We start from the raw sequence: 14122 nt of genomic DNA on the forward strand, positions 1-14122 counted from the left end.
ACACAGCCAGATTCAATTATAAAATTCCTGATTAAATGCTCTCAATCCTAATTAACCTATAATCAGGTATATCTAAGCCCTAAATAAACTGGAATATTAGAAAATACTGGAGAATTTCTCATTTTTTATGCTTTTTGTCACTCGAATCATATTAGCATGCGACTGGAAGCCAAAACCTGAGCACCAGAATTGGCAGATCAATTCTTTCAAATGTGAAGCTTGGTTTGCTTAAGCTTATTAACATGTTTCTTTTATGTTCACAAACAAGCTCAAGAACAAGCTTTACTCAGACAGGGGAAAAACTTGTTCAGTAAACTTGTTATTTCTTCATCATCAAATAACCCAGCATGTTCTATAGGATATCTAAATGAGTTTCTTTACCACATAAGCATAAGAATCATCAAACAAAAATCAATTCACTTATGTCAGTTAATTTTACTATTTGAACGTATTTTCTTATTTACCTCTATAAAATTATTAAATTCCACGATACAAGAACCCATTGAGGAAGAGGAACAAAACCAGTAGCCAAAACAAACGATCAGAGACTTCAGTGAGGTAATTCATCACAGCTAGCAACTCCACAACCAGCGGCAGTAACAAGTAAACGAAAAGAATAGCATCATCCTGAGGGGGGAATAACAACAAATACCAGGAAGGCAAAGAGACCGCCCGCTCATCTGCTCAACTGCTGCAGATCTGCTTCAGCTTGTTAGCGGCCAATTGATCCACGGCGTACTGGAAGGGTGAATTAAACGACAAAACACGAGGGAAAAGGATGAGCCGAAGAAGAGGATAGATTAAAGCGACGGAAGATGAAGGAGGACCTTATTGAGGACCCAGGTGGTGTGGGCGTAGGCGCGCTGCAGGAGCTCGTCGAGGGAGGCCGACTCGTCCAGGTCGCGGTAATTGACGAAATTCTCGCGGGCGTACTTGCAGTAGTACGGCCGGGTCTCCGGAGGGAGGCGCCGCACCAACCGCAGCACTTCCAGATACGCCTTCAGCGCTCGCTGCATCGCCATCGCCGCCAGCACAATGAGGCCTGAGAAATGACCGAAAGCGCGAGGGTTTTTGCTCGACTTTAATTAGTGAAAGAGACCCGCTTAATCGTAGGTTTTTTTTTTGTTTTTTAATAAATCTCTCTGAATCAGTTTGCTTCTTCTACACTTATAATTCCCCCTCTTGAAATTAATCATAGACAACTTTTTCATTTTGCACAATTTCTTTGATCAGAATATCATTACAAAATTATAATTCTCAACGTAGCTTCTCTTCTTCAGCTAGTCATCTTATCATTTAGTTGGTCAATTGACATAACAAGACGACGTGAGTAAAAAGTCTTCAATTTGTTAGCTCTCTATCTTCCTTCCCCTTCTATAATAGTCATGGTCACCCTTTAAAGAGTTAAAATTATATCATCCTTTGGATGCATTAAATCCGTCAGCTCTTTTCCTTTTATACTTTTAGTTGAGCTTATGTAGTGCATCTTCAATATTCTTCTGTTAAATTTCTTATCCCTTGTAAGTATCAAACCTTTCAACTCATTTTCTATGTCATCTTTCTCATTCTATTTGAGTACTCTATTTTCCAATCACAATTATTTTATAGCTCACTATTCTATGATTTCTTGAATGTTATATACTACCCTTCTTTGATTTTGATCCGGCGTAAATATGTGGCGATGACATGGACGAAGGGCGAGAAAGGAGATTATCCGACGCAAATAGATGGCGATGCCGTATATGAAGGGTAAAGAGATGTGAAAAAGCTAATAAAATCACTCATAGGATCCCGATCCAGGGGTGGTCATAATAAATATAAGAAGGGGCCTACCTCTCTAGAAGGGTAGCATGCTCCTTAGCATAATAACTGAAGTCTCCTTAACTTTCATCCGATACATCCCGACCTCTTATTGTGATCCTAGCGAAATACCAAGGAACATATACAGATGCTTAGTAATGGCTTGTGTGACAGGAAAAAGGTTGGAACTAGGTAAGATAGGTAAAATACCCATGCAAAAAGCCCCGATCTCATTCTCTCGCGATTTTGACACTCTCATCCCAAACAAACCGCCGACCTCATTAAGAGGTCGGCGTGTGCCTTGATACTTAGGATGAACTCTTCGTAGCTTCGATCTATAGGCTACGGTGCCTCATCATAATCCTAACAAGGTGCGAGCATTATCAATCGACCTCATGATAAGGTCGGCACTTGATCTGATACCTAAGCCGAGCTCTTACTAACTCCGATTTATATAACCCGACCTCTTACGATCACCTTAGCATCAAATTGACTTCATTACAAGGTCTGTCACGATACTCAGAACGAGGGTATACAGACCCTGCCCTTTTACAACAAAGCTTAGCAAGGTGCAGACATCGTATGCAGACCTCACGATCTGGTCCCGGTATCACATACCGACCTCATGACCAGATCTGGGTATCACACACCGACTTCAAGAACTTACCTTATGACGTGGTCTCACCCTCATAATTAAACCCTAGGGTCACACTGAGGAGCTCGGATACACACCCAGAGCTATTTGGCCTCAATAGCATACAATATTCTCATTCATACACTTCAATCAAATCGGACACATACCTAACTCAGCTCATCAAACCCTATCAACTCACGGCATACCTGCACATCTCGAGCACTCATACGGATCGGCCATTACCGACCTCAGGTAGCTGGACAGATATCAATAAGACCTTTTCGTCGAGCTTAGCAACTTATCTACAAGGATTAGGATAGGGACCAAGTGCCCCTACTTGGTCCCGGACGATCCTAGCTGTCGAAGGAGGATAACTGACGTTGCTAACCCATTAGATGCTTGGAATTTGTCAGAGATCGGTCCGCTGATCACGCCCTCACAACCAATTGCAAACAAGGAGATCTGAGGATACCACTCTCGCTACCTCTATATAAACCCCGCAGGTATGATAATGAACCATCTTGAATTCTCTATATACATTTCTACTTCACTTTTCTGACTTGAGCGTCGGAGCGGCCATGTCGGGAATCCCTAGCGCCTTGCTAATCCGTGCGTTCAGTGTTTGCTTCTTCAGGCCCTTCTCGTCGACGAGTAACCGCAAGTTGACGTGGCATTATATTGACTGGTGACTTGACCATCGTCGACATCGAGCCAGAACAGATTTTCTACAAACCTTGAGCCATGGAGCATTCTATAGTATGCATCTAAATATCTACACATTTAGACATAATATAAAATTAACTTAAATTTTTTATAACTAGATCATCCTAAACTACAATTGGGATTGAAAGTGTACACATTTAGACATAATATAAAATTAACTTAAATTTTTTATAACTAGATCATCCTAAACTACAATTGGGATTGAAAGTGTTTGACAATCTTTGTCGAAGAGAGCTGAGTGGTCGAGTCATCGATTGCTGAGCTGAGTGTCGAAAAGGATGATGTCGAGGTCTGCGTTCAACGTAGTTTTCTTAAAACAGATTCCCCGACGAACTGATTACCAAGGGAAGCAGAGAAAAAGGAAGCTAGGATCGAGAACACTCTGCCTGTGATCTCCCATCGCTTCCTCTTTTATAATCTTGATTCCCATTGCTTCCTCTTTTATAACCTTGATGCTCTGACCGGTCGTACATTCAACGCGCTCAAGTCGCACTCGCACACGAGTCACCTTGCGGTAAGTGCAATCTGGGCCCTAGATTTGCACCCCCTGCGCACCCATGAGTGAGAGAAAGCCTCTCCCCATGCATTTGTTCACAACATCCATGCTTGTGATACATTATAAATCAACTAAGTTGTCCCTCAACTAGCACCACTTTGAGCATTTGAGTCATCCTATAAGCAGTTGACCTCTCTCTAATTAGTTGATGCTATTGAAGTCGCTCTTTGAGTTACCATGTCATTTAATGTTTCTTTTCATTTTTAAAGGTTTACCTCTAACAAGCAAATAAACGGAGTGTTCCGGCTCCTTACCGACGACAGCTGAATCACCGGACAGGGGGAGGCCGCGTCACCCGATGTTTCCACGACAGAGGAGAAAGGACCTGAAAAGGGGGGCACTGAACGCACGGATTAGCTGGGCGCCGGGGAATCCCGGCGTGGCCACTCCGACGCTCAAGTCAGACCGAGAGAAAATGCCAGTGTATGCGGAGGATTCAAGATGGGCGAAATGTCATACCTGAGAGGTTTATATAGGGCGAGGGGGAGCGATACCTTCGGATCCGGCTGTCTGTGATTGGAGGAGATGGCGGGATCTCAGGATCTAATGCGTGACAGATTCTGCAGATCAAACGGCTCCTCTGTGTATCTTATCTCGTTTGAAGGGTTGTGATTGTACTGGACCAAGTAGTGAGATTTGGTCTCTAAGTTGCCTCTTTTGGATAAGTTTTGTGAAGAAGTCATGACATCGATCCGTTAGTATCATCTCCGCGTCGAGAGTGACCGATATGTATGGTTGAGATGCGCTGATGAGAAGTATTCTCAACCGTGTAGATGAGATGGGCTGAGCCCATTCCGATCTCTTTCTGTACTTCGTGACGGGTGAGATCCATATGGAGTCCTTTCTTCGAGGTAGGCACAAGATGCTGCAACCAGGTTATAAGGTCGGCATACGATGCGACAACCAAGCTATGAGGTCGGCATGCGATGCGACGATCTGGTCATGAGGTCGGCTTATGATGCGGCAACCAAGTCATGAGATCGGCATCTGATGCGACGATCTGGTCATGAGGTCGGCTTATGATGCGGCAACCAAGTCGAGATCGGCATCTGATGCGACGAACTGGTCATGTGATCGGCTTAGAGCCTTGAGGTCTGTCTAAGGGACTTTGACGGGTATAGTGGTCCTTCTTCCCTGGCTGGCAGGTAGGCCCGGGTGTTCTATGTGTTGTTGAGCTTGAAGGGTGATGATGGATGGGATATATGATTCGATAGCGAGGTCGGATTATGCGACCAATCTATGAGGAGTTCAGCTAGGTGCGCCGAACTCGGTTACGAACTTAGGTTATGTATTGATCTTTTGATGGGGTAGTCTGCCGATCGTTGTAAAGGGCCTGGGCTCGAGGATCGTAGTGAGCCAAAATTGTGACCTGACAATGAGGTCGGTTTGTAGAGTAGGGCGTTAACCCTAGCTGTGGGGGCTCATATGAGGCACTGAGGTAGGTGCCGACCTCGAGGGCAAAGGTAGGTGCCGACCTCGAGGCTAGGTGGGCCATGCTAGCAGGTTGGGGCAGTTAGCAGGATTTCTCGGCCGCGATACTGGGGAGGTGACTCCTCTGCCTGGGACCCGAGCTTAACCCACTTTCTTCTCCTCTTGGGGGGATCGGGTTCTTCTTATTGGCCGCCCCGTCCTTGCCACGTGTCCACTGAGGGACCCCTTTATCCTACGTGTTTGCCCGCGTCATTCCATCCGGATCACAAGCCTCCCGACCTAGTTTAGTCGAAGGAGACGTAGTTCGACTGACTGAACTCGAGTTTGATTCACTTCGCCTTTCTGTTTATTGGATCCCGGTCAGTTACGATTATTGCGTTCGTTTAATTTCCTTCGTTGATCTCAGCGTCCAGCGGCCTGGATTGGCCACCTTTCGTTTTGCCGATTGCTGTGGTTTATTTATCAACGGTCAGGATTGTTCGACCGTTCGACTTAAAACCCCGGTGTTTCGTCGTCTTCCCTACTTGCCGCTTCGAACCCTAACTTCCGCGTGTTCTCGTGCTCCGATTTCCCTCCGTTCTCGTTCGCGTTCCTTTCGCTTCTACGATTTCCTTCCTTTCGACCATGTCTGCTTCTCCTCGTAAGTCTACTATCTGAGCTAAGACGTGTTTCGCTTTGTTCTGTTGCCAAGCCCTAGGGTCTCGTTCTTTTTCCTCTTCTTCCGCATCGATCGACTTCTTCTCCGCTTTTTCCTTCCTCCGCTTGTGTTTCTTTATCTATCCTACTGTTTTACTCTTCTTGCATTCTTATGGGAGCCCTAGTCCCTTGGTACGAGGCCGAGACCTCTTTGTTACGCTCAGACGATGCGGTGCTGCTTCGGGACCGCTACGGTATCTCTAACGATCATCTAATTAGGGTGCCTACCTCCCGTCAGCGACCCCATGATCCTCCTCCGGGTTATGTCACCTTCTTCCAAGGGCAGTTGGAAGCGGGTTTGCGTTTTCCTCTTCCCCCAACCCTTCCACGACCTAGCCAATTATTTCCGCTTCTCCTTATCCCAATTGGCTCCGAACTCCTACCGTTTGCTTTGTGGTACCTTACCAGAGCCTTGACGGACGCTACAGTTTGTTCATTCATTCATAACATTCTATCTTTATATACGAAATCTATACTTAGCAGCGGAAATTAAGACATTTTGATAAGCATAGAATCGCATATATTAAATAGAACTTGTAAACATAGTTAACATGACAGTTTGACAAACACAAATTAACATAAGTTTATCAAATGAATTCATGTTTCATAGCCAGGACTTCGTCACGACACACCACACACATCCATCAGTTCTGTCCTGTCGCCTCCATCCATTGCTTAGTACCTGTTAGGATCTGCAGCATAAGAAAGTAAACTATAAGCATAACGCTTAGTAAGCTCCTTTCCTACTCACAAAATCCGAACATCACATTGTGCATAACATTTAAGACTTAAAACATGTAAGTCACAGCGTAATCATGTATCTTTCGTTCTCTTTAATCATTCCTTTCATTGTATGCATTAACCATGATTTTCATACTCGTTTATCTTTTCAAAACATATTATCTTAATAGATGAAAATAATAAACATCATTGTTGGGGTCCCCTAGCTTGTACCCATTCATTCTTTTGCGCGCCATTCCAAGTTGGTACGAGGTAGCAAATCTCGACCTCTCGGTTACTAGGTCTTTTGTCTTTCGACCTAGGGACGTTCATCAGGAGTCCATCCCTTGGATCCTTTTCAGGTTCCGGTACAAGCTTCTTTAAAGTAAAATACTTTATACTTTCATACATTCTCATTTCACAGGAATGTTCCTTTACATTTCTTTACATTTCATTCATATCATGCTGAACATTCCTGCTACTTTGATCTCATTTCATACTTTCTTTACATTCTTGGATAGAGTCCATCTTTACATCTCTTTGTAACCCTAAGGTTACTATTTATCTTGACTCTATTCCCTTATCCATTCTTTAGGATGGTCAGAACTTCGTTGGTTAGGTTCAGTCCCTTGTTTGGACCCAACCTGAGTTGAACCAACTTGATAAACCATCCGAGGCCTAAAGTTTCGCTTCCGGCCTCTTAATCTTGCATTTACAGAGGCCTTAATCGATCAACCGATCGATTAAGTGGCTCTTGTAATCGATCCAGAAATCGATTATGAACCTCGGCCACAGAAGGTCTGGTAATCGATCAGGTGATCGATTACCATGCCTTAATCGATCACCTGATCGATTACCGCTCGTAGGATTTTCCTCCGAGGCTTGGTAATCGATCGCGGATCGATTAACCTCCTTTAATCGATCATCAGATCGATTAGTTGACGAAGCTTTCATTCCTCTTTAAGCTATTAATCGATCATCTGATCGATTATGTTTCTGGTAATCGATCAATGATCGATTACCGACCCTACTGTTCATCTTCTTCAGTTTCTGTTCTTCTGTTTCTTTCATTCATATTGGTCCCATATTGCATAATTTGAGGTTTGATATAATTTTTATGATTTTATGGCAATTTTTGGCATTAATTTGATTTTTATTGATTTTAGGATTAAATCGGACCCGACTCGAGCTAAACCGTGGTCAACTCAAGTCAAATTGCCAAACCGATCAAGCCAACATGGAGGACATGATTCGGATCGAGCCTGATCAAAATTTCAGAATTTTTCAAGAACCCTAGACTGCCCTAAAGCCCTAGATCAGTTCTGACCGTCGGATTCAAAATCAAAGGCTCAGATTATCAGATTAATCAAGGTATTTAATCAAAACTTTAGGGAATGAACAGTGGGCTGCGCCTCCACTGTTCATCATCTTCTCGCCGCGACTCCTCTGCCGCGCAGCGTAACTCACGGCCAGCTCCCATCCTGAAATTCCGATTCCGTTGCAACCTTCTGTCCCTGAGGAGTCCTAAACCAGTCAGTTGGGCACAAATAGGCGGCTGGAAGGCGAACGCCGGCGGGGGTTCTTCCGGCGTCGCCACCCCTGTTCCTTCGAGTTCCGGTGAGCTGCTGCACCTTTAGACACCGCGCGTCGACGAGGGGTTCTCAGAAGATCGCGTGGCAAGTCCAAGGCTCCAGAAAGACCATCAGAGGAAGGAGGAAGCGAGGGATTCTGGTTTGCAGCTCAAAATTGCTTCGCGCAGTTCCTGTTCGCGCCACAGAGGGTTTCTTCGGCGTTTTTCATGGTTCGGGCACGCGAGCAAACGACTCAACGACCAAGTTAAAGCCTCCAAGGAGCCATTGAAGCCACATTTGTGGATTCAACAACTTGCTTGACAACCAAGTTGAGAAGATTCAATCGGGGCAGGGATGAATGGATGCTTAGTTTTCGTTTCTGAAATTTTTGATTTCGGCAGTAGTCTGAATTTTCAGTTTCAAGCTCCGTCAATTCCATTTTCTTAGTAACATTAGCAATTGGATTGCTTTCAATTAATGCTTGAGTTGTAGTTGATTGAACTTTGTAGCCTTAAGTTTCCAAACCTTTCGAATCTGAAATCCCTGAATTCTGATTTCTCTTTAAAGCTTACTGTTGAGTGCCATTGCCACTGTTGAGTGCCGGTTGAAGTTATTGTTCAGTGATTGAGGATTGGGTGACATTAGCCAGTGATTGTTTTTGCATCTTCCTGTTATTTTGCATGGAATGTTAAGGTTGAATTGCTGAATTGATAATCCCATCGAATTCAAGGATCTTCCATTAGGGTTGCATGGTTTTAACATTTAATTTGATTTTAATAGAAAGTGGTAGGATTTTGAGTTTTCCCAAGCTTAGGAAACTGAATTGTTAGTTTCATTCCAGTAGATTCTAACTAGTTTAAATTTTATTCGTTGCATTAGGATCGAGTTGCATGTTTAGATTGTTTGATTGTATGTTTCATGGTTTAGATGATAGGTTTAGCTTGCTTTAGGATTTTATTTTAGCATTTTCATTTATTTACTTATTTTCATTTACATTGCATTTCAAAACCCCCAAAACCCCATTTTTATTCAGAAAACCCGAAAATACGACACACCCAAGCTCGATTTAAACCGTTTCTACTAGTCCTTGGAAAAACACGACTCGAGGCCCCTATACTTCGTTTATTTTGTATTCGTTGTGGGTTTTCGTGAAGCCCTATCGTCTAGTTTATGTATCATGTTACAACCCTAAACATACAGAAACATAACAAGATCGAAACATACTTAAGGAGTCTGACAGAACAACATAACCAACAATTATGCTACAGGTGAGAAGAAGCTTACAGTGGTTTCTTAGGTTACTCAACACAGAACGCTGACAGGGTTGAAGAAGCTTCGGCCAAGAACACTCCAAGCAGAGGAACCCTTCGGTCAGAGAAAACAGATAGCTCAAAACCAGCAAAACTGGTTTCGATGCCATCAGAGGGTTTTATAAGGTTTCACCTCAATAACCCCTCGATTAAAACTCTTTTAATGCCCATTAAACCACAATAAACCAGAGCGTTATAACGCCAAGGCTATACAACGTTCACTCCTTCGTTTGATTTTTAAGCTGCTTACTGCTCTACTCTGTCTTAAGAAATGTTCGTTTTATACTTTTAATAACAATACTCACTTGCCCATTTGGTTCAATGCTTGCTTCCTCAATAGGAGGTCTAAGGTTCAAACCCTTACTCCTCCCTATTTCTTTTCATTTCTTTTTAGCAAGGCTTACATAAATCCCCATACAAGCGACATACTAATTAACCATAAATTAGTATTTACAATAATTCCTTTTATTAATTTATCATTTAATCCATCATTTACAGTTGAATATCCAGATATCAATGAAAGAAAAAATCGGGGTATTACAATTCATGCAAAACTCCTTTTGCATGCAATGTTGAAATTTAATGCATTAATTCCCATCACATGTAATAATCTTTTCCTTGCATGCAATATTAGATTTTTCCATGCATGAAATCACATTTCATGCATTAGTCATTTTTGCATGCAACGTTGGGTTCATCATGCATGAAATCACATTTCATGCATTAATTCCTTTGCATGTATTTCCCTTCTTAAATTGATTTTATTTGAATCTAATTCATATTAAACCAACTCAAGTTTAGCCAAGTAATGAGTCTAACTCATTTTAGTCCAATCAATCAACTAATGATTCATTTAGTCAAACTAAGATGATCATGTCTCCAAAATAACGTGTTCTTTGTGTGTGACCCAATAGGTTCTTGCAACATTGGCAATATTTCTAAAACCCTTTTAGAAACATAAGCAATGAGCGGCATCTAGCAATGCATCATTGCTACCCAAGTGACAAGAATGTTGAGATCCAACATCACCATTGTGACTACTAATTGTGACTCTCACAATATGTGACCATATCCTTCTATCCTTGATATCATGATTGATCAAACCGAGACATAGACCGTGTCATCCTCTAATCAATCTATGTCTTGAACTCCAAGTAGACTCACTCCAATCAAACGAGCTCAACATCACATGTTGACTCATTTGGGCATGACCATGCACTTTAGTGGTCTTACTCTATCAAGAACTATGATATCGCTCCCGTTATATGGGAGGGATAGATCCAATCTACATCACTTATATCCCTCTGCATAATTTATTACATACCCAGTAATCGTCTTTATAGTCCACCTAGTTACGGGTGACGTTTGACGAAGCCAAAATAAGTAACTCCTTATGTAGGGAACCATGGTGACTTCAGGTTCAAGGACTAATAGTCATACTAATAGCCACATGAGAAAGTATATGACACTCATATAACGATCCATGATACTTTCTTATGGCGGGTCATTCAGTATACATTCTCCAATGCATACCCATGTGTCAACTTGATATCTCATATTCATGACTTGTGAGATCAAGTCATCGTGTTGACCTACATGCTAGTCTCATCGCATTAACATTGTCCCTGAATGTTAATATTTGACTAGGAATCATTTAGAGTAGTGTTCTCTATATCATCTCACTATCGATTCAACCAATCGATTGATATAGATATGAACGCTCTACTCAAGGACGTTACTATACTTAGTTATTTGGCACCAATACAAGTAAGTATAATAACCATAAATGAAATGCCTTTATAAATAGAAATATGATACAATGAGTCCATACAACAATCATCATATGATTGTCTCTAGGGCTCTCACTAACAGGAAATTGGTGACAAGAAGGTGGAGTTCAACCTTTCGCTCAAATCTGATGCCTACTTGCTAGAAAAGCCCCATTGCTGTAAGATGGAAAACATTCAGCAGATGAAGAGTCTTCAGTACCAACCAACCATGCCGACGAAGGAGCCCTTACCGGCCAGGCAAATAAGTAAGCAATATACAAAAAAATAAAAATATAAGGTACCTCCCAGGGGAAGGTTGTGAGAGGGCAACCAATGAATCATGTACATTACCGAATAGGGGGTCGAGCTAATGACCATAAACAAGAGCTTCTTGGGAGGCAACCCAAGGGTTTTTCAATTTCTTTTCTTATGTTGATACATTTCCTTACTTGTATAGTTCTTTTTTGTTCATTTCAGCAAATTGCTAATAAGTTTTCCTATTTTTTTAGGAAATTTATAAGACTCAAGACCAATAAAGATGGGTCGTGCCTCATAGGCATGATCGTGCCTCCTAACAGGAAGGCCCCAGCTTGAGGTCGTGTCTAATAACAGAGCACGGACAAGCTCATGTCGTGCCTCTCAACAGAGCAGCTACATGGTCAGGCCGTGCCTTGAGGCACGGCCGTGTGAGATTTTTCAAGAAGTGATGAGTTAGGATTTTATGTATTTTTAATCGATTCATTTTTGGATTTTTGCATGAAAATAAATTGTTTAATGAATCAATTTGATTATATTTGTGTTATGCAGCATAATTGAAGGCTTGATTATAATTTCTATGATTTAATAGTGAATTTTGTATTAATTTATGTTAATTGATTGTAGGGTTCAAATCGTACCAAGATCGAGCTTAATCGCGATCGAATAGAGCTAAATTTGCCTAAATTAATCAAGCCACATGGAGGACATGACCCAACTCAAGTCTGATCAAGATCCATCAATTTTTCTAAACCCTAGCCTGCCCTAAAACCCCATATCAAGCTCCATCACAGGATCAGAAACGGACGGCCCAGATCCTTTGATTAATCGCATGTATAAAAGCCAAAACTATAGGCGATAAACAGTGGTTGGCTGCGCACTGTTCATCGCCTTCCTCGCGCGATAATGCTTTGTTAGGGAGAGTAACACACGGCCAAGCCCCGTCCAAATCTTCCACTTCCAGCGTGTTTCTGGATTCTTGAGGAGGCTAGAACCAATCCGTTGGGCATAAATCGGCGGCTGGAAGCTAGTGACGGCGAGGGTTTCTCCGCCGCTCGACTCCCCTGTTCACTGTAATTTTGGTGAGTTACGGCATCCTCATCATCCGCAATCAGAAGAGGGGTTCTCTGAAGGTCTCAAAGCAAGCTAGAGGGGTTAGCAACTTCATCGGCGCGAGGAGAGGAGCACCATTCCAGTTTGCAGCTTGGAAATTGCTATGTACCGAGTTCTGTCTCCTGGGAAAGAGTTTTTCTTCGGTTTTTCAGAGCTGTGGACGCGAGCAAACAAGACCTACAACTGAGTTTGAGTTTCTGAAGGGATTTTTGACATTCACATTGGTGAATTCGGCAGGTGGATTTATTGGGATGTATACAAGAATCCTAGCTATCGATGTAAATAAACATTCTGAAATGAGAATTACTTTTGGTCAATGTTTACATTTAGTTTTTATGCAAGTGTCCATTTAATCTATATTGTAGATAAACATGGTGTGCGGAGTCACACACAGAAGACCATGTTATCAGCTCCTTATAGATTATAAACAGTGTTCACAACCAAGATGGAATGGACAAACCATTGGACTGGTTGTAGTGTAATTTGGTCTTAGTCTGTCTTGACTATAGAATTACACTAGTACACTCAGTGTGTATTGAGCAGGACCATCTGAGGATTGTTCGATTTATACTGACTATATAATCGAACTAAACCTCTGTTGCTATGAATGTACATGCTCTTAATCCCTATATAATAACAAGCACATGTACTTAGTATATACTTCTTTGATTCATCAAAGGGTGAGATTTAGAGCGATAGATCAAAAGGCCCGATGAGTTAGGAAGTAGTATTATGTACATGGTGTATTGTTGATTATAGAAGGAAACTGTGTCCTATAATCTAGGCTGATGATGTCCCCTTGAGGAGCTCATAAAGGATTATCATGTAAACCCTGCAGGTGGACTTAGATCCGCATGATAACAAAGGATGAGTGGTACTACTCTCGGAATCAGAAGTTGATTAAATTCGAGTTGTCAGTAACTCATTTAATTAACGGACATACGATATCTTAAACACAGGGAGATTAATGTACTTATAGTAAGAAGGAGTTCATACTATAATATGGGATTGGTGCGGTAGTGCAATAATAACTCTCTAGTGGAATGAGTTATTATTGATGGGCTTGAGTTGGGTGTTCAGGGAGAACACAGGAAGCCCAAGTCCATCAGGAGGCCAAAACCAATTTCTCCTCTAGGTCCCTGCTGTAGCCTCTGGATAAAACCTCGTATCCACCTAAGAAAATTATATGAAATTTCGGATAGGAAATTTTAAGAATTTCTGAAATTATTTTTCCGGAGAAAAATTTTGTTAAGAAATTTAGATTAAAATTTCTGTTACGAAATTATTAATTTTCTTCCACAGAGAAAATTAATTATGATTTTTCTAATCAAATCTGGATAAGATTTGATTTGATTAGAATCAAATCTGGATGAGATTTGATTTGATTAGAATCAAATCTGGATGAGATTTGATTTGATTAGAATCATAATTTTATCTCTTCCGCAGACAAAATTGGTTATGATTTTCAAATCTGGATAAGAAGATTTGATTTGATTATAATCATACCAAATTTTGTGAGATGACATAACTATATAAAGAGGGGT

At 41.7% G+C, this 14122-nt stretch overlaps 1 protein-coding gene across 1 annotated transcript; it reads right to left on the reverse strand.

Annotated features, from left to right (window-relative positions):
• Positions 1 to 433: 433 nt before the first annotated feature.
• On the reverse strand, positions 434 to 1048 carry LOC141843644 (LYR motif-containing protein At3g19508). Its single transcript, XM_074731696.1, has 2 exons — positions 828 to 1048; positions 434 to 738 (listed from the first exon to the last, which is right to left on the reverse strand). Exons 1-2 carry the CDS (start codon positions 1020 to 1022, stop codon positions 685 to 687), a joined length of 249 nt encoding a protein of 82 aa, XP_074587797.1. The 5' UTR covers positions 1023 to 1048; the 3' UTR covers positions 434 to 684.
• Positions 1049 to 14122: the final 13074 nt, after the last annotated feature.

This window comes from Curcuma longa, chromosome 12 (genome assembly GCF_044706935.1).
Source record: "Curcuma longa cultivar G26 ecotype Majalengka, Jawa Barat chromosome 12, ITB_CL_G26_1.1, whole genome shotgun sequence".
In the NCBI taxonomy this organism is placed as follows: Eukaryota; Viridiplantae; Streptophyta; class Magnoliopsida; order Zingiberales; family Zingiberaceae; genus Curcuma; species Curcuma longa.